Raw genomic sequence first — 21,807 nt, forward strand, 5'->3', positions numbered from 1 at the left:
ACGAGATCATGAGAGAGGAGGTGTGATCATGTGGACAAAAAGAAGCGGATTTACGGCAGTAAACTACAAAGAAATACGTGGATGGCGCACTTCCGTCTCAGCCGGATCCACCGGAAATATCGTGGCGGCCATCTTACTATCCCCAATTTTTTCTAATTTATTATTATTATTATTATTATTGTTTTAGAAAGAGGCCACAACACTGACAAATGAATCTACTAGCAAAAGCCATAGACTGTGTATTTATATACTGGACAAAGCCAGTGTGACACCACCCACTGGTTTTCTGTAGCAACTCAGTACAGCCAAAATGGACCCTAAAGGTGCTAAAAGTGCTAACAACATTACCATACATTAAATAAGACGAGAGTGGGCCATGGCTTGTTTCCTTCTCATAAAGCAAGCTTATGATAACAAAGTCATCTGCATACTTTAAAATAAATCTGTCTTCCCTGCTGCTGCAACACATGTTCATAAAGAATGAGCAAGAGCATTGGCAGCACTTCAGTCCTGAGGAGAACCAGTGGACGAACAGATCTGGTCAGAAGATTTCCTTGACTTCCACTCTTTGTGCCCCATTAGTTAAAAAGTTTAAACTCCAGGCCACCAAGTTAAATCAAATTGCTCTAAAAGTTCCTCTGTTAAAATGTGGGGTTGAATTGCAATAAAAGACAACGAGAAATCAAAAAATAAAAGCTGAGCATTTGTTTCTCTCCTTTCTAGATTAAATTAGATAGAACTTTAATCCCTTGGGAAGACCCCCAGAGGGAAATGCAAAGAATTGATATCAAGCTCCATCTTCTTTAACAGCTTTTTTTAGACCTCACCAATTACTCAAAAGTTTTATCACAATGGATGTCAGTGCAATAGGTCTAAAATCATTTAGTATTTTGGTTCAGTTTTTCTTGGGCACCAGAACAGCTACAGTGTCCTTCCAACAACTGGGGACATGTTGAGTTTGGAAGGACTTATTGAAAATGTAATGGACACAGTTTTTTTAGAGTAGGATTTAAACAGACAATGACAAAGGTTGTCAGGTCCGTGGCTCTTACATGTCTTCATTGATGAGAAAGCCTTTTCAGTATCTTCCTCTTTAACAGTGGTCTTCACGGTCTACTAGTTTATGACTCACATCCTGTATTTCTCTGCTAAAATCAAAAATATCAAGTCGAGAATAAAAACAATTAAGAGTTTGCAAGCAGTACTCAGGGTAAGTAGAAGGGGCACAGAGACATTGATTAAAGTTCCACATCTGGAGTCCATCAACATTTTCAGTGAAGATGTACTTTCAACTAAAAAGAAGTTCATAGAGTATTGAGAAACCCAGTGGCTGGACAAGGTGAAATGAACTCTCATGTTTCCCTTGGCTGCGGCAGGTAGATGGTTAGGATGTGAGGATGGATCTTGTCTCCCTGCGTAGTTGCCATCCAGGACACAAAGTGGTTTCGTAGTGTGACGAATGCCTCAATGCACGGCACATGTGCATGCTCCCAGACCTGACATATAAATGTATTTCTCCTTTGAAGAAAATAAAATGCTACATTATGATTTCTAAAAAGAAGTTAAATATGGAGCAAGACAACATTATATTATTTTGTATCATATGAATGTTAGTAAAATTATCTGTGGAATGAGGGTTTGAATAATGAACCTTTTGGTAATACGTTTGGCTCTTATTGGTTCAGAAAGCCTCATTCTATGATCCCTGCTGCTCAGCTATCACAGATCACTGGATCCTTTGTGTAAATACATCAAAAATCAATTGTGTAATTTACAATTTTGTACATGTGGGAATAAAACTAATGATTTTCTGTTTTGTTTTTTGTTTTTGTTTTTTTAGATTCTGTCTCTCACATTTGAAGTGTACCTACAATAAAAAAAATTACAGCCCTCTCCATTCTTTGTAGATGGGAAAACAGTTGATCAAATACTTATTTGCCTCCCTGTATATTATAAATTGAGTCGGTGCCTCAAAATACCTGGAACATTGAATGAAACATCGCATTGTTTCTGAAAAGTTTCAGTGTTTCAGAATACTTGAAACATTATGTGGGCTACAGCCAGTGAGTGGGTCAGTTCATGCACCTCTGATAAAAGATACACTTCAACCACACGATGAGCACTCCAGTCACTTAACAGCATTAGCTAGATTATAACCTTAAAATCGTATGAGGGTGTACATCCATGTCCTGAGGGATCTGCAAACACAGCTGGAGCTTTCTCCCCTTTTACCAAGTAAGACTTTAAATGTTCAAAGATATAATATATATATATATATATATATATATATATATATATATATATATATATATATATATATATATATATATATATATACACACATTCCGACAGAGTTTTAGGGCCACATTGAATTTCTTTTTTTTTTTTTTTTTTTGTACTTCGAGAATGAAGTTGTAATTTTACGAGAAAAAAAGTTGTTATGAGAAAAACATAGAAATATTATATTATGACTTTATTCTCGTAATATTATTACTTTATTCTTGTAAAATTATGAATGTATTCTTGTAATATTATGACTTTATTCTCAAAGTCTTAAAATTACAAGTCTAAAAAGTCTAAATATATATATAATTATTCATTGAATGAAAAACGTTATCACACATGGGGTTGGGTGTAGTAAAATGGCCGCCCAGCGTGTAATGGCTTGAGTGATCCAGGGTTTTTTTTACATTTTGTAGTCTCGTGTGCGCCACTCGCTCCAACTGGACGCATGCGCTGTAAGCCTCCATTTGTAGGAAGTGGATTTATTTATTTTTTTCTAAAGGAAGCATATTGAGCTTTTGCGTGCACATGCAGGGTTACGTTGACTGTCACTGTCATGTCTCTGCCGGAGAATTTGATCAGGTCTGACTTCATATTTACTCATACAAACCTGCATTTATCTGCATGGAAGAGAAACGGATACTTTTCACTTTCTTCAATGCATACATGAAATGTACTAATTGTTATGTCAGACAGAAGAAAGAAAAGGTTTAGTTCTTAAATGGTATCTGTTCTCTTTGTCATTGTCAGGACATAGAAGAGGTGATTCAAAATTCCAAACAGGTGAGACTGAAAGCAGTTCTTGTTTTTTATGTGTATTACATCAAATGAAACATTGATTTAATAGTTGGTTGTTTTCCTTTTTACTAGTATTAACATCCCTACAGCTTTAGAAAAACAATTAAAATAGTAGTATTCATTCATGAATTTTCTTACATTTATCTGGGTCTTATTGGAAATAATTTAAGCAGCTCCTCCCACACTTCCCCATCCTCAGTCTAGTCCTGTACACCTTTTCCTGGGGGATCCCGAGGCATCCCCAAGCCAGCAGGGAATATAATCCTTCCAGCGTGTCCTGGGTCTTCCCCGGTGCCTCCTCCCAGTTGGATGTACCCGGAAGACCTCCCTAGGGAAACGACCAGGCGCATACTCACTAGATGCCCAAACCACCTCAGCTGGCTACTTTCAATGCCAAAAAGCAGTGGCTCTACTCTGAGTCCCTCCCAGAGAGTCGAGCATTTGGGAGTGTAAATCCACATACCCAACGGAGGAATCTTATTTCTGCTGCTTGTATCGTATCTGCAACCTTATTCTTTCAGTCATTACCCAAAGCTTATGAACATAGGTGATGATTGGCCCATAAATCAAGTGGTAAATTGAAAGTCTCACCTTCTGGCTAAGCTCCTTCTTCACCATGAACAAAACATCAGACACCGCCCCAATCCATCTATCAATCTCATGCTCCAACATCCTCTTGTGAACAAGACCCCGAGATACTTAAACTCCTCCACTTGAGGCAATAACTCTCCCCTGACTCACCAGTTCTGGTACCCTGTACTCCGGCAGTGCTCCCACCCCACCCCAGTGCATTTTCCAAGTCCACAAAACACATATAGACCAAGACTCTTCTAATATCCTTACAAGGGTAAAGAGCAGATTCACTGGATTTGGAGGATTCAAATAAACTGTGTTGTTGTGTGGGCCGCTGAAGAGGAGGTACTGCTGGCCCACCACCACCAGAGGGCGCCCTGTCTGGAGTGCGGGCTCCAGGCACCAGAGGGCGCTGCCGCCTCACAGGAGCAGCCGGGGTGACAGCTGTCACTTATCGCCTACAACAGCTGTCACCAATCATCCGATCAGCAGTGGTATATCAATAGGACGACATCTCCACCTCTTTGCCGAGATATCGCTCTACCGAGGAGGTAACGTACTCAGCCGACTTTGTTGTCTTCCTGACAGGAATACCTGTTACTTTGTGTGTTGGATAGCAGATATTTTGTTTCCTTTTTTCCGACGAGAGGTGGAGGTGGTTTTCCACCATACGTGTTGCTGGGTGCAGACGCACCCACATCTAACTCTTTTTGTTCCTCGCCAGCAGTACCAGATCCGACAAGCGGAGGCAGTGGCCACCTGGGAGTTCGGGACTTGGCGGCTCCAGTATTCCCGGGGTTCGGTGGCAGAGGAAATCGTGTGGTTCCGGTTCTGCTTTGGACAGACGTCTCTTATCTTCGAGCCTGCCCACGCGACACATTTTTGTGAATTGACTTCATTGACTATTATTGTAATCTGCTGTGTTTGTTGTGCTTATTCACAACAGTAAAGTGTTGTTATTTGACTTCCTCCATTGTCCGTTCATTTGCGCCCCCTGTTGTGGGTCCGTGTCACTACACTTTCCCAACAGGATATCTCGGCCAGCGTCATGGACTCCGAGGGGCATCACCCGGCTGTTGAACGACCAATGGAAGAGCAGGGAGCGCAGGCGTCTGCAGGAGACGTGATTGGTGAGCTGCAGCCCATTCTCACCGCCTTTACGGCTCGGTTGGATCAAATGACTGAGCAAAACATCCTCCTGAACCGCAGGGTGGAGGCTCTCTCCGCACAGATGGCGGCGAGTGCTCAGGGCGCTGCTGCAGCTCGTCCTCCTGCCGACCCTGTGCAGGATATAAACGTTCCAGTGGTGGTTCAACAACCCCTCCCACCATCCCCTGAAGCATACATAAGCCCTCCTGAGCCGTACGGAGGTTGTGTGGAGACGTGCGCGGACTTTTTTATGCAGTGTTCGCTCGTCTTCGCACAACGTCCCGTCATGTACGCGTCAGACGCTAGTAAAATAGCTTATGTGATTGCTCTGCTTCGGGGTAAAGCACGCGCCTGGGCTACGGCGCTCTGGGAACAGAACTCACGGTTGTTATCAGCATACACTGGGTTTGTGGGGGAGTTCAGAACAGTGTTTGATCACCCTAACAGAGGAGAGACCGCTTCAACCGTGCTGCTGTCAATGAGACAGGGACGCGAGAGTTTTAGCCGCTTATGCAGTCAACTTCCGCATTGCGGCTGCGAGGTCCGGCTGGAATAACGTTGCGCTCCGCGCCGCCTTCATAAACGGACTGTCGTTGGTTCTGAAGGAGCAGCTGGTAGCTAAGGAGGAACCGCAGGATTTAGATGGGCTTATCGATCTCGTTATACGGTTAGACAATCGGTTGGAGGAACGCTGTCGGGAGCGAGGCGAAGGACGTGACCGGATACGCGCCGCCCCTCTCCCTTCCGGGTTTGAAAAGGGGCCACCCTCCCCACGCTCCACAGCCGCAGCGCTTTGTGGGGCAACAGCTCCCCCTGCTGATGTTGTTAGGGAAACGCACAGGGCCAAAATGGGGAGGCTGATCCGTGGAGAGTGTTTTCTCTGCAGCTCAACTGAGCACACACAGAGAAACTGCCCCAAACGGCCAAAACGACAACACTCGCCCTTAGAGACTGGGCTAAGGGGGGGTCAAAACATTCAAGTGAGACACACACAAATTGCCACACGACTCCCAGTCACAATCCTGAGCGGGGATTTAACCCTTCAAGTCCGAGCACTGGTGGACACGGGGTCAGAAGGGAATCTGCTAGACAGCAGATGGGCAAGGGAGGTAGGGCTCCCTCTGGTGGTGCTTCCTTCGCCGTTGCAGGTGCGGGCACTAGATGGCACCCTCCTCCCTTTACTCACACACAAGACACAACCAGTAACTCTGGTGGTGTCTGGAAACCACCGGGAGGAGATTGAGTTTTTTGTAACTCCTTCTACCTCCCGCGTGATTTTGGGCATCCCATGGATGTTGAAGCACAATCCCCGGATTGATTGGCCATCTGGGGTGGTGGTTCAGTGGAGCGAAACCTGCCATCGGGGGTGTTTAGGATCCTCGGTTCCTCCCGGTTCACAGGCTAAGGAGGAGGTCAAAGTCCCTCCCAATCTGACGGCAGTGCCGGTTGAGTACCACGATCTTGCTGACGTCTTCAGTAAGGATCTGGCACTCACCCTTCCCCCGCACCGTCTGTACGATTGTGCCATTGATTTGGTTCCAGGCGCTGAGTTCCCGTCCAGCAGGCTGTACAACCTCTCACGACCTGAGCGCAAATCAATGGAGACCTACATCCGGGACTCATTAGCTGCCGGGCTGATCCGGAACTCCACCTCCCCGATGGGGGCAGGTTTGTTTTTTGTGGGCAAGAAAGATGGCGGACTTCGTCCATGTATTGATTACAGGGGGCTGAATGAGATTACGGTTCGCAACCGATACCCGTTGCCATTGTTAGATTCCGTGTTCACCCCCCTGCATGGAGCCAAAATCTTTACTAAGCTGGATCTTAGAAATGCGTATCACCTGGTTCGGATCCGGAAGGGAGACGAATGGAAGACGGCATTTAACACCCCATTAGGTCACTTTGAGTACCTGGTCATGCCGTTCGGCCTCACCAACGCCCCCGCGACGTTCCAAGCCTTGGTTAACGACGTCTTGCGGGACTTTCTGCACCGATTCGTCTTCGTATATCTGGACGATATTCTCATCTTTTCTCCGGATCCTGAGACCCATGTCCAGCATGTACGTCAGGTCCTGCAGCGGTTGTTAGAGAACCGACTGTTTGTGAAGGGCGAGAAGTGCGAGTTTCACCGCATGTCTTTGTCCTTCCTGGGGTTTATCATCTCCTCTAACTCCGTCGCCTCTGATCCGGCCAAGGTTGCGGCGGTGAGAGATTGGCCCCAACCAACAAGCCGTAGGAAGCTGCAACAGTTCCTCGGCTTCGCTAATTTCTATAGGAGGTTCATTAAGGGCTACAGTCAGGTAGTTAGCCCCCTGACAGCCCTGACCTCTCCAAAAGTCCCCTTCACCTGGTCGGATCGGTGCGAAGCCGCGTTCAAGGAGTTGAAACGACGGTTCTCTACTGCGCCAGTTTTGGTGCAGCCCGACCCTAGCCGCCAGTTCATGGTTGAGGTGGACACCTCTGACTCAGGGATAGGAGCCGTGCTGTCCCAGAGCGGAGAGACCGATAAGGTACTTCACCCGTGTGCCTACTTTTCACGCAGGTTGACCCCGGCTGAACGGAACTATGACGTCGGCAATCGAGAACTCCTTGCGGTGAAAGAGGCTCTTGAAGAGTGGAGACATCTGTTGGAGGGAACGTCCGTGCCATTCACGGTTTTCACTGACCACCGGAACCTGGAGTATATCAGGACCGCCAAGCGGCTGAACCCCAGGCAAGCCCGCTGGTCACTGTTCTTCGGCCGTTTTGACTTCCGGATCACCTACCGCCCCGGGACCAAAAACCAGAGATCGGATGCCTTGTCCCGGGTGCATGAAGACGAAGTCAAAACGGAGTTGTCGGATCCACCGGAACCTATCATCCCGGAGTCCGCTATCGTGGCCATCCTCACCTGGGACATAGAGAAAACCGTCCGGGAGGCCCTGGCACGGAGCCCGGATCCCGGAACTGGGCCGAAGAACAAACTTTACGTCCCACCAGAGGCCAGGGCTGCAGTCCTGGACTTCTGTCACGGCTCCAAGTTCTCCTGTCATCCAGGGGTGCGTAGGACCGTGGCAGTTGTCCGGCAGCGCTTCTGGTGGGCGTCCCTGGAGGCCGACGTCCGGGATTATATCCAGGCCTGCACCACCTGCGCCAGGGGCAAGGCTGACCACCGCAGGGCATCGGGACTGCTCCAGCCGCTGCCTGTGCCTCATCGCCCCTGGTCCCACATCGGCCTGGATTTTGTCACGGGCCTCCCGCCGTCCCAGGGCAACACCACCATCCTCACGATAGTGGACCGATTCTCCAAGGCGGCCCACTTCGTGGCCCTCCCGAAGCTCCCGACTGCCGAGGAGACAGCGGACCTCCTGGTCCACCACGTCGTCCGGCTGCATGGGATTCCAACAGACATCGTCTCCGATCGCGGTCCCCAGTTCTCCTCGCAAGTCTGGAGGAGCTTCTGCCGGGAACTGGGGGCCACGGTGAGTCTCTCGTCCGGGTATCATCCTCAGACCAACGGGCAAGCAGAACGGGTGAATCAGGAGGTGGAACAGGCCCTGCGCTGCGTGACGGCCGCGCACCCGGCGGCCTGGAGTACCCATTTGGCCTGGATCGAGTATGCCCATAACAGCCAAGTGTCTTCAACCACCGGCCTCTCCCCTTTTGAGGTGTGTCTGGGGTATCAGCCCTCGTTGTTTCCGGTGGTTGAGGGAGAGGTCAGTGTGCCCTCGGTCCAGGCCCACCTGCGGAAGTGCCGTCGGGTGTGACGCGCCGCCCGTTCTGCTTTGCTAAAGGCCCGGACGAGGGCCAAAGCCCATGCAGACCGTCGGCGGACCCCGGCCCCTGCGTATCGGCCAGGGCAGGAGGTGTGGTTGTCCACAAAGGACATTCCCCTAAGAGTGGACTCCCCCAAACTACAGGACCGTTACATCGACCCCTTCAAAATCCTTAAGGTCATCAGTCCAGCCGCAGTGAGGCTTCAGCTTCCGGCCTCACTGCGGATCCATCCTGTTTTCCATGTGTCCCGGATAAAGCCGCATCACACCTCACCCCTCTGTGCTCCGGGTCCGGCGCCGCCTCCTGCCCGGATCATCGATGGCGAGCCGGCTTGGACTGTGCGCCGGCTCTTGGATGTCCGTAGGATGGGCCGGGGCTTCCAGTATTTGGTGGACTGGGAGGGGTACGGACCCGAAGAACGCTCCTGGGTGAAGAGGAGCTTCATCCTGGACCCGGCCCTCCTGGCCGATTTCTACCGCCGCCACCCGGACAAGCCTGGTCGGGTGCCAGGAGGCGCCCGTTGAGGGGGGGGGTCCTGTTGTGTGGGCCGCTGAAGAGGAGGTACTGCTGGCCCACCACCACCAGAGGGCGCCCTGTCTGGAGTGCGGGCTCCAGGCACCAGAGGGCGCTGCCGCCTCACAGGAGCAGCCAGGGTGACAGCTGTCACTTATCGCCTACAACAGCTGTCACCAATCATCCAATCAGCAGTGGTATATCAGCAGGACGACATCTCCACCTCTTTGCCGAGATATCGCTCTACCAAGGAGGTAACGTACTCAGCCGACTTTGTTGTCTTCCTGACAGGAATACCTGTTACTTTGTGTGTTGGATAGCAGATATTTTGTTTCCTTTTTTCCGACGAGAGGTGGAGGTGGTTTTCCACCATACGTGTTGCTGGGTGCAGACGCACCCACATCTAACTGTTTTTGTTCCTCGCCAGCAGTACCAGATCCGACAAGCGGAGGCAGTGGCCACCTGGGAGTTCGGGACTTGGCGGCTCCAGTATTCCCGGGGTTCGGTGGCGGAGGAAATCGTGTGGTTCCGGTTCTGCTTTGGACAGACGTCTCTTATCTTCGAGCCTGCCCACGCGACACATTTTTGTGAATTGACTTCATTGACTATTATTGTAATCTGCTGTGTTTGTTGTGCTTATTCACAACAGTAAAGTGTTGTTATTTGACTTCCTCCATTGTCCGTTCATTTGCGCCCCCTGTTGTGGGTCCGTGTCACTACACTTTCCCAACATGTGTATTCTGAAAGACCAATAAAAGCAAGCCTCCTCTCTTGTTGACGTCTTTTTTTTTTCAACCTTTGGATTTTAAAAAGTCTTTTTTTTTAAATGCAAATCGCTAAAAGGAACATAAGGCTTTGTGAGAGCTGCTAGATAAGGGGGCGTGTCACCAGTTGCTACTTTATGTATTAATAACAATTCCTTAAAAGTGTCATCTCGCAGACTGGAAGCCGGTGATGCAAGACTCATAATGATGGAATTTGTTCAACTTTCTTAAACTTGACTTGAACTCCACTGGTGACATTTTGGATTATTTGAAGACTTCTAGTCCTAGTGTGTGTCAGGTTGGAGAATAAAACACTGGAGTCATGAATTGGGGGTGAAACAAAATTATCAGCATGTCTTTGTTAACTGTGGACAGAATAGATCAAATCTTTGTGATATTACATTGGTGAAAAATATATTCTTCGTAATTTCTCTAATATGACAGTTAAAGGACAAAGTGATGTTAAACGTCACACCAAAATTTTTAGCTTTTTCTCTGCTGAATTGTGCAAGTATTCTTTAAAACTGTTTAGAAATCATGCTATTAACTGTTGAGCAGGGCTGAGGAGCATCTCAGACTTCTGTGAAAATTGAAGTCTGGAGATACATGATATTTAGTTTTCACTGAAGGATGCAAGTTTCAAATGTGACGTTACCCTGCATTAATAAGTAAAGTTGAGTATTATCGATGTAACAGTGAAAGGTTACTCTGTAACATTCTGCAAAATGTGGCTCAGAGGTGGCACATCATTAGTGTTTCAACACTAATGAAGAAGTGATTGTTGTTTCGCAGTAACAAAATGTTTCCAGATTTATAAGGTGCCACGATTTGAACTGGAAAATTGTTACACTGGCATGATGGCTTTGACTATTGATTAATTAATTAGTCAAATTAAATGCACTCAATGTTAACTATGGTTAGTGCCATACATTACATTTGCGAAATGTACCATATCAACATAACCATGTCAGGCTTGAACAGCAGCTTGATCCAAATTAAGTAACGCCTGAAAGCAGTCATTGTGCTTCAAACCAATGGGAATCAGTTCGTTAGGAAGTCATGCATTGTCAAATCACACCATGCTCATGTTTCGGTTCAATTTGTTTAAATATAACAATAAAGTACAAAAGTACAATTATAGAGTTTCAAGATAGTCATGAAAAGTGTCTACAAATTAGAATGTTACTCGGTTATACAGTGAGGAAAATAAGTATTTGAACACCCTGCGGTTTTGCAAGTTCTCCCACTTAGAAATCATGGAGGGGTCTGAAATTTTCATCTTAGGTGCATGTCCACTGTGAGAGACATCATCTAAAAAAAAAAAAAAAAAGAAATCCAGAAATCACAATGTATGATTTTTTTAATAATTTATTTGTATGTTACTGCTGCAAATAAGTATTTGAACACCTACCAACCAGCAAGAATTCTGGCTCACACAGACCTGTTAATTTTTCTTTAAGAAGCCCTCTTATTCTGCACTCTTTACCTGTATTAATTGCACCTGTTTGAACTTGTTACCTGTATAAAAGACACCTGTCCACACAATCAATCACACTCCAACCCGTCCACCATAGCCAAGACCAAAGAGCTGTCTAAGGACACCAGGGACAAAACTGTAGACCTGCACAAGTCTGGGATGGACTACAGGACAACAGGCAAGCAGCTTGGTAGAAGACAACAACTGTTATGATTATTTATTAGAAAGTGGAAGAAACACAAGATGACTGTCAATCTCCCTCAGTCTGGGATTCCATGCAAGATCTCACTTTGTGGGGTAAGGATAATTCTGAGAAAGCTCAGAACTACACAGGAGGACCTGGTCAGTGATCTGAAGAGAGCTGGGACCACAGTCACAAAGATTACATTAGTAACACGTGATGCTGTCATGGTTTAAAATCCTGCAGGGCAGCAAGGTCCCCCTGCTCAAGCCAGCACATGTCCAGGCCCATTTGAAGTTCACCAGTGACCATCTGGATGATCCAGAGGAGGCATGGGAGAAGGTCATGTGGTCAGATGAGACCAGAATAGAGCTTTTTGGAATCAACTCCACTTACCATGTTTAGAGGATGAGAACAACCCCAAGAAAACCATCCCAACCATGAAGCATGGGGGTGGAAACATCATACTCTGGGGGTGCTCTTCTGCAAAGGAGACAGGATGACTGCACCGTATTGAAGGGAGGATAGATAGGGTCATGTATTGCGAGATTTTGGCAAACAACCTCCTTCCCTCAGTAAGTGCTTTGAAGATGGGTCGTGGCTGGGTCTTCCAGCATGACAATGACCCCAAACACACACCCAGGGCAACTAAGGAGGGGCTCCGTAAGAAACATTTCAAGGTCCTGGAGTGGCCTGGCCAGTCTCCAGACCTGAACTCAATAGAAAACCTTTGGAGGGAGCTGAAACTCCAAACCTGATAGATCTAGAGAAGATCTGTTTGGAGGAGTGGACCAAAATCCCTGCTGCAGCGTGTGAAAACCTGGTGAAAAATTACAGGAAACGTTTGACCTCTGTAATTGCAAAAAAGGCTATTGTACCAAATATTAACATTGATTTTCACAGGTGTTCAAATACTTATTTGCAGCAGTAACATACAAATAAATTATTAAAAAATCATACATTGTGATTTCCGGATTTTCTTTTTTTTTTTTTTTTTTTTTAGATTATGTCTCTCAGTGGACATGCACCTAAGATGAAAATTTCAGACCCCTCCATGATTTCTAAGTGGGAGAACTTGCAAAACCGCAGGGTGTTCAAATACTTATTTTCCTCACTGTATATAAGGCCAAAATACATTTGGCTTTTGTTGGACACCCCAAGTCCTCAGCTAACATCTCACTTTTATTTTCCAGGCTGGATTGTTGGCCGTGTTAGCTGTTGCTGAACATGCAGGCGAATTTGACAAAATCATTGAGCTGTCACAGAGGTAACTCTAGTAACGCTGATGACTTGAATGATGGTCTGATGTATTATTACTAGTTTTTGACTTTTTGACTTTTTCTTTCTTAGGTTTCCTGGTTTTATTTTCCCTTGTTTAGGACTTCATCCAGTTCAAGAGATTTCCCCAGAACAGCAAAGAGCAGTGTCTCTACAAGTGGGAACAATAACATTTAAGCAAAAACCTACAAATTGACTATTGTCTATGACTATTCCTCTTGTTGCAGAAGAATAAAGATGTAATTTTCTTCCTTATCCAGGATCTTGATTCCGCTCTTCCAATCATAGAGAAATACAAGGACCACCTTGTGGCAATTGGGGAGGTAATTTTTGAAGGACACAAGTAAACCTGTGTGAAATCAAGCCCTAAATAACCCAATTTGCTGTCCAAAATAAGCCCAAACAACCAGCTAATAAGCAAATTTAATAAATAAACAGGCTAAAGTTGCTAAAATATGCAACCTAGCTAACTGGTAATGATCACATCCACTATCAAAAAAATAGTTTTTAATCATTTTGATAATTCAGTAGTCATTTACTGAGCAAAAATATCAAACATGAAGGACCTGATTTACTAAGATCCCATATAACGAGTACACAATTGTATGAGCATTGTAAAATCTTACACGTTGGGTTTGTGAATGTTTAGCAGGTGATTTACTAAGAATAAGTATTAAAATGATGGTGAGTGGTAACGTGATGTAGACAGCAGTATGTAAATGATGATTTTGCATGTGTTACTAACCTTAATCGCAAAATAACATTCAGCTATTTACAGGTACGCACCAAATAAGACAAACACAATTTAACTGAAAAGTCACATATTGAATATTTACTAAATCAAAAATAAATGTACCTTGAAAATGGTTTGTCTGCAACATCACAGAGGTGCATGCTGTGCGGCACAAGCCTGGATTCTGGATTTTGATTTTATTCATTTAAGTTACCCTGCTGCATATAGACTGAAACATCTGTGAAAGGTGACCATTTGAAATGCACATTCCCAGATGTGCATTTCATGGTACAGGTTCTGCCTCTGTTGTTATATTCTCTTCACATTCTAACATAACTGAAGAGGGCTTTAAATAGAATAAGAATTATATAGATTTGTGTAAGATTTATTTGTTGTTTGAGCTGTCCATGGCACAGGTGCTGACTGCTGTTTCAGCCCCCGTGCCTCACACTGAACAGAGGCACATCCTGACAAAAAGAAAAAAAACCATGATAGAAATGTAACCTTGGTGGAAAGGGTGAAATTGAAATACAAGATAAATGTCACATTTAATTTGCTGTAGGCTGTGAATGTTTAGTTTCTTTTCAGTATAAATAGGCCACTACAAGTGAAAATAAAGAAATGCATACCCCAAACAGCTCATGGAAAAGGACTTTGAAACAGATTTATACATGTCTGCAATATCGCAACACAATTAGCGCCCTGCCTTCAAACACGCATAATACGGATGCAATCATAATCCTCTTAAAATGCCTTTGAGCATAATAAATCACAATATGTGGGCTAACTTAATCCATTTGCATGTTCTTCTAGTATTTTGCACTCTCAGGCAGACACACTCCAGACTGCATGTTCAATTCATTAAGGTAAACATATTAAATGGTCAATATGTGTTATTTTGCTCATTTGAAAGATGATTATGCCACTTGTCTGTTTTATATCACTTTAAATTGAACCGCTTTGGGATTTACACTGTAGGGCAGAGCAGAATTGCACAAACAATCTACTTTATGATTAACTCTAATAGATTGGGTTTTTACTTTTATTCTAGATATTTTCTACAAGATTCATTCATTCATTTATTATTTTCTATAGCTTAAACGGGACGCCAGTCTATCTCAAGGCTTTCTACAAGATAAGAGTGCAAAAAAAAAGCCATCATTGTTTGTAAATGTAAACGTATATTTGTTCAATGATGAGTCAGTACAGTGTTTATTGATTAACAGTAGTTTGTTGTCCTCTCTGTCTTTTGTGCTGTATTTTTAAAGGTTGGCTTAGATTTTACACCCAGATATGTCAACAGTGAGTCTGATAAAGATGGCCAAAAGCAAGTGCTCATTCGCCAGGCGGCGCTCGCCAAACATCTGGATCTGCCTCTGTAAGTCAAAACTGATTTAAACCATCTGTCCAAAAAAAAACAAAAAAACATTGAAATCTAATTTTTTGTAAAGGCAGTTTTAGTAAAGGCACAATTTTAAAAAGATGTTTAAAATTCAAATTAACTTATTTGATTATCAATAATTCATCTCGTGCTGTATTCACCTTCAACGGTTTTTTAAATTGCTATAAAAGGAAATTTAATTATAAATAGTGCACCAGAAGCAGAGCTCTGAATGAACTCGAAATCTAATTTTTTTCAAATCTTATGCTGCATTTACACATAAGGACGACAAGTCACGAATGCCACAAAGTATACATTCTTGGCCACTGATCACAAATGTGATTATTTGAGGCAGAGGCACCAGGTGTCCTCAGGAACTGCTGCAACCTGTTACCACGCGTTACGACTAATGGCACGTGATGCTGGAGAATTATCAGGAACCATTACGCACGGTCAAGAATAATATTCCACGCTGTTCCACGCTATTGCTGTCATGTTGTGAATGAGGCGAATTGTCTCCACACACCCATATTCATTCAGCCATCAGCTACTGAACAATTCAGATCGCTCCAGTTTGCTCCTCAAAAGCTAGATTTATCCACAGCAGAAGAACTTTCTGATTGCATGCTTAGTTGGGCTTTGTGCCATCGAGTGTCGCAGAGAGGAGGAGGAGATGGAGAGAGCCAGATGTGTGACTCCACACAGCTCTCGTCTCGCTCGTTTTCCCAAACATCAGGCACAGCAGCAGCAGCAGGTGGAACACCTGCAGGAGTGCGCTGATGAGGATTGGAACGAGACTTTCAGCTGATTTGGCGTCACTGTCCTTCTTCAACATACTGCAGCAATGAAACTGAATGCGGTGCAGCAGGGTTTAATTGTGCACACGTCAGAGAAGAACGCTGTCACGTTCTATTAAGGATCACCACTAATCAAGACGGATCAACATGCTTAGTTGTGACCTCCACGACATGAGGTGAAATGAGGGTAGTGCGTGACATTCATGGAAGATTTTTTGACAGCCAAAAAACATGCTCCACGAAAATCACAAATATCACGCACCAACACGCACTATTAAGAAACCTATTCAGATACGTTAAGTCACGTTAAGAATGTCAGGAATGTGCCAAGAATGACGCAAATATGACATTCGTAAGTGTCCTGCCTATGTGCAAACACAGCATTAAAATTACTTACATCTTTCATGTGTTACTAAATTAATGTAGCAGTTGTTTATTGTTATACCCCCCCCCCCCCCCCAAAAAAAAAAAAATTAAGACATACACAGTCTTTAAATAAACCAATATATGACAAGAATGCATAGAGCTGGCTGTATTTCTTCAGACTTTTAATGTAGATACATATATACTAGCTGAGTTCTACGCACGGGTAATAGAGAAGAGTTTTAGCCATGTCATTATATATTTCATTCCACTTTAGTTAAGGTGTAGTAAGTTGCATTGCATTGTGTGTATGTTGTCATATTCATGAGCCTCAAGGGAATGATGATAAAAAGGTGACAGCATGTCATATCACTGCAGTGCTCTGGCAGCCGTACACAGCAGGTACATTTTTATTGAAGAAAACACTTGCCTTAGCTCACGCACTGGCCCATTTGGATTGTAGTTAAGCTGCACTTTAGCCAGCTGCTACTACGTAGTAAGTAATGTGTGATGCTTGCTACCTGACCTGAGTACCACTTGAACTGTGAAAATAAGGGCTCCATTGAGCGGGTCATGATCTAATATATAAGTCTGACCGTGTGTGTGTGTGTGTGTGTGTGTGTGTGTGTGTGTGTGTGTGTGTGTGTGTGTGTGTGTGTTCACACATGTACGCTTTCAACCTAAGAATCCCAGTCACCTCCCCCTTGGTGCCCCCAGTCACCATACCAACTTTGGTGTCCATTTCTTTGCAGTTTTGGGCATATTTTGGTTTTCCATCTTTTGGGATTATGCCCTGTTAACTTTCATTATATTATTTTCTAAACATTCCTTTCAAAAGAATTTCTCACAAATGAAGCACTTATCAATGGTTCTTAGAGACTGAGAAGCTTCATTAGTCACAATGTTTTCATATGACTGTAGTTATAAAAGAAGAAGTTAATCCTTTAAAATCAGGCCATGGTGGTCTTGGTGGTCACACAACTTAGGGTTTGAAAATGAAAGAAACTGACAAACAAGCTTGTTTTAAGCTTCATTGAACTTGAACTGCACCTGCACCCCTTCATGTCTTCACTAAGGCCAGACATGTCCTGCAGGTGGCAGCATTCAGTCAGTGGCTGATGGGTCTAAATTCTGTATTACACAAGTAAAACAAAGTTATTTTTTGGGTTCATCAAAATTAACCAACGTCTAATCAGTTTATCCTCATTATGCCCTTTAATGTGGAGAGTTACAAGATAATAGCATTGTCTGCATTTTTTTTTTTTTTTTGGCAATAGCACACAGATTTAGATAAGTACATTATCTAAATCTATATTAAGTATATATCAAATATTATAGCATGAAATCTCTGAATTATCTGTGTTTTAGAAATGTTCATTCACGGTCAGCGGGACGACCCACGATCCACCTCCTCAAGGAGCAAGGTAAAGGTTAGATTTACCTTTTTGGTTCCCGTGTGGAGAGAAATGATAATCTGAGTATTTGAAGAGCAAACAGCAGTTCCTCTGAAATGTCTGTAGGTGTTGAGAAAGCGCTGCTTCACGCTTTTGATGGGAAACCCTCTGTTGCCATGGAAGGAGTGAAGGCTGGTTATTTCTTTTCTATTCCTCCATCCATTGTACGGAGTGAACAGGTAGATCAGCTACTACTTTTAAAAGTTCTTTCAGTAACATAACCCATGTACCATTATTATCAGTTTTTGAAAATTTGTGTGTATATATATATATATATATATATATATATATATATACACACACAATAGTGTTCAGAATAATAGTAGTGCTATGTGACTAAAAAGATGAATCCAGGTTTTGAGTATATTTCTTATTGTTACATGGGAAACAAGGTACCAGTAGATTCAGTAGATTCTCACAAATCCAACAAGACCAAGCATTCATGATATGCACACTCTTAAGGCTATGAAATTGGGCTATTAGTAAAAAAAAAGTAGAAAAGGGGGTGTTCACAATAATAGTAGTGTGACATTCAATCAGTGAGTTTGTCAATTTTGTGGAACAAACAGGTGTGAATCAGGTGTCCCCTATTTAAGGATGAAGCCAGCACCTGTTGAACATGCTTTTCTCTTTGAAAGCCTGAGGAAAATGGGACATTCAAGACATTGTTCAGAAAAACAGCGTAGTTTGATTAAAAAGTTGATTGGAGAGGGGAAAACTTATACGCAGGTGCAAAAGATTATAGGCTGTTCATCTACAATGATCTCCAATGCTTTAAAATGGACAAAAAAAACCAGAGACATGTGGAAGAAAATGGAAAACAACCATCAAAATGGATAGAAGAATAACCAGAATGGCAAAGGCTCACCCATTGATCAGCTCCAGGATGATCAAAGACAGTCTGGAGTTACCTGTAAGTGCTGTGACAGTTAGAAGATGCCTGTGTGAAGCTAATTTATTTGCAAGAATCCCCCGCAAAGTCCGTCTGTTAAATAAAAGACGTGCAGAAGAGGTTACAATTTGCCAAAGAACACATCAACTGGCCTAAAGAGAAATGGAGGAATATTTTGTGGACTGATGAGAGTAAAATTGTTCTTTTTGGGTCCAAGGGCCGCAGACAGTTGGTGAGACGACCCTCAAACTCTGAATTCAAGCCTCAGTTCACAGTGAAGACAGTGAAGCATGGTGGTGCAAGCATCATGATATGGGCATGTTGCTCCTACTATGGTGTTGGGCCTATATATCGCATACCAGGTATCATGGATCAGTTTGGATATGTCAAAATAATTGAAGAGGTCATGTTGCCTTATGCTGAAGAGGACATGCCCTTGAAATGGGTGTTTCAACAAGACAATGACCCCAAGCACACTAGTAAACAAGCAAAATCTTGGTTCCAAACCAACAAAATTAATGCCTCGCAGATGTGAAGAAATCATGAAAAACTGTGGTTATACAACTAAATACTAGTTTAGTGATTCACAGGATTGCTAAAAAAGCAGTTTGAACATAATAGTTTTGAGTTTGTAGCGTCAACACCTGATGCTACTATTATTGTGAACACCCCCTTTTCTACGTTTTTACTAATAGCCCAATTTCATAGCCTTAAGAGTGTGCATATCATGAATGCTTGGTCTTGTTGGATTTGTGAGAATCTACTGAATCTACTGGTACCTTGTTGTTTCCCATGTAACAATAAGAAATATACTCAAAACCTGGATTAATCTTTTTAGTCACATAGCAGTACTATTATTCTGAACACTAATGTAAAAAAAATAAATAAATACATATATATATATATATATATATATATATATAGTTTTACTGCACACTGCTGCCTTACTGCACAATTTTGCTGCCTGTGTAAAATGCTTTTAATTCTGCAGAATTCTAAATGAAAGGTTTATTTTAATAACTTAATGTTTCTTGTAGGTTTTGGACCTTTGTTAAGAATGTGTAACTTTTTCAGTACTTTTGAGAATTTACTGCTTAGATCATTTAAAATGATTGGATATCTGTTTTTATACACATATTCACAGCTAAAGTACCAATAACCTGCTGCCTTTTTCTTTTCGTAAAGTACTGATACTTGGTTTTGTTGGTTATCACATACAATGTTAATGATTGATGACTATATCTGTGCCCCCCCACCCCCACCAAGAAGCAGAAACTTGTGAAACAGTTGCCCTTAGAGAACATCTGCCTTGAAACTGATTCACCTGCTCTGGTCCAGAAAAGCAGGTACAGCTTATGTATTGATTTATTTTATTTCAAAGTAAAACCTGTAGCCAGGGTATGACTCATCTTTGAAGCAGTAACTCTTGATTGTTTTCCCAATAATTAGTATTTTTAGGAAGACTGTTTCGTTTTGTATTGTGGAGGACCCCCACCACCCCCGCTAAATAAAGTTGCTCCTACAATTTTAGATAAATTGTATGTCAAGTATGTATTTGAAATGCAAATATTAGTAATAATATTATAAAGCTGCAATGACTAATCGATGATGAATAAATGATTAAATTATCATTTTATCATTTTGAGTCTTTTAAGTTTATTTCCAAATTCTTCGATTTCAGCTTGAATGTGTATATTTTCTGGATTCCCTGTGAATGTATAACAAATGTTTTTGGGTTGTTGACAAAAACATGTTTGCGGATGTTGTCCTGTGTTTTGGAATATACTAATCAACATTTTTCACCATTTTCTGACATTTTATGGACCAAACGACTCATCCGTATAATAATTAATCACAAAATTATCAACAGATTAATCAGTAATGAAAAATAATCATTATTTAAAGCCCTCGAATTGTATTTTGAATTTAATTAAGGTGGCATTGTAATTAAATCTAAATGCCTTGGTATTCTGTGTTTTTGTATTTTTAAATCTTATAAAATCTTTAAATCAAATACACCTTGCAGTGCATTTGACTGGCCTTGGTGACCACCACCAATAACAGCATATTTGTCTGGTTTAGTACATTTCTTTACAGAAACTTTCTCTCTCACAGACTCCATTCACTGCATATCTTGCTCATCCAACCGATCACCTCTCTTGCTGTCTTTTAGTTTTGTAGCTAAAATCACACAAAATCTTTTCTGCAGAGTTTGTGTCGAAGTGTGACTGTGTTATTTGAGTTTTTCAATGTTACCCCTGTAAAACACTCATAAAGTAATGGATTAGTAGTTTTTTTCTGTTCACGAACAGTCTGTCTCTTTCACTGACAGCCACACCTGCTCCTAATCCATCATCAAGCCAGCATCCACTAATATTCCAGAAGGTGGCAGGCACATCTACACGATATTACATCAACAAAATAGAGTTTCTTTTTTGTTGATCTGATGCATCAAAGTTCACCAGATTTGATACAATCTGTCTTCATTAGTTTGATGACGTAAAAGAAGATAGCGTTTAGTGATATTAATTTATTGTGCTAAATCCTTTACAGGGTTAAAAATCCTAAGAATAGATTTCCTATAAAGTCTAAATATGACATTAAAGCATATATTTTGCATCATTACAGTATTTTGCTCTTTAATTTGATATACTTACAGTTTGGTTTTTAATGGACATCTAAATACATTTTGATATATTTTTACCCATCTTTGCTAGTGTCTTCAAAATACATTTGGTTTTATTCATGTAATTTTGTTAATGTCCTCAATGCAGGTGAGGAATGAGCCAAAAAACATCTCCATTTCTGCCGAGTACATCAGTAAGGTGAAAGGAGTGTCACTGGAGAAGGTGATGGAGGTGACGACGGAAAATGCTCTCCGACTTTTCCCTAAGATAAAGTCTGCAGTCACACCCTGACAACATTAAAAGATTAATTTAATAACAAAAAAAAATTGTACGGAATTATATGACGGTGGAGAATGGATGAATATCGTCTTAAAGGTTCTGTGCAACACATTAAAAAACGAATGTGGAGAAACTTGCTGCTTGGTCAGCTGTGTGAAGTAAAGAGTGTACAAGTGTTTAACTTTTTATGTGTATGTGTTCATCTCAAACACATCATTTCATTTCATGCTGTCATAAAGACATGATATGGTCACATGAACACACACACAAAAATGAACTACTTTTTTCCTGAATGTAACCTATAATTGCATCACATGTCCTTGTTTTCATTGTCTAAGAACATTCATTAACTGATTCTTAGTGGAGTTGTGGCATTTCTGCGGCCACTCATTTTGCTCCATATTGATGTTGTTCGCTATAATTAAAACGTCACTTGTTGCTTGTTCCCTAAGCTGCTGCCAAATTGCAAATGTCCTGAATCAGTCAGCTACCTGGGATATTTCAAAAGC

The 21,807-nt window shown here is 42.6% G+C and overlaps 1 protein-coding gene across 1 annotated transcript; it reads left to right on the forward strand.

The window, feature by feature from the left end:
• The first annotated feature begins 2,767 nt into the window (after window positions 1-2,767).
• On the forward strand, window positions 2,768-21,417 carry LOC117500977 (putative deoxyribonuclease TATDN3). The gene is given in 11 exon segments (XM_034159768.1): window positions 2,768-2,865; window positions 3,034-3,066; window positions 12,688-12,761; window positions 12,845-12,929; window positions 13,033-13,095; window positions 14,774-14,883; window positions 17,415-17,470; window positions 17,567-17,679; window positions 19,659-19,719; window positions 19,722-19,738; window positions 21,167-21,417. Coding segments are annotated over 11 exon segments (810 nt in total). The 5' UTR covers window positions 2,768-2,811; the 3' UTR covers window positions 21,311-21,417.
• The last annotated feature ends 390 nt before the right edge of the window (window positions 21,418-21,807 follow it).

This window comes from Thalassophryne amazonica, chromosome 19 (assembly GCF_902500255.1).
Source record: "Thalassophryne amazonica chromosome 19, fThaAma1.1, whole genome shotgun sequence".
NCBI lineage: Eukaryota > Metazoa > Chordata > Actinopteri > Batrachoidiformes > Batrachoididae > Thalassophryne > Thalassophryne amazonica.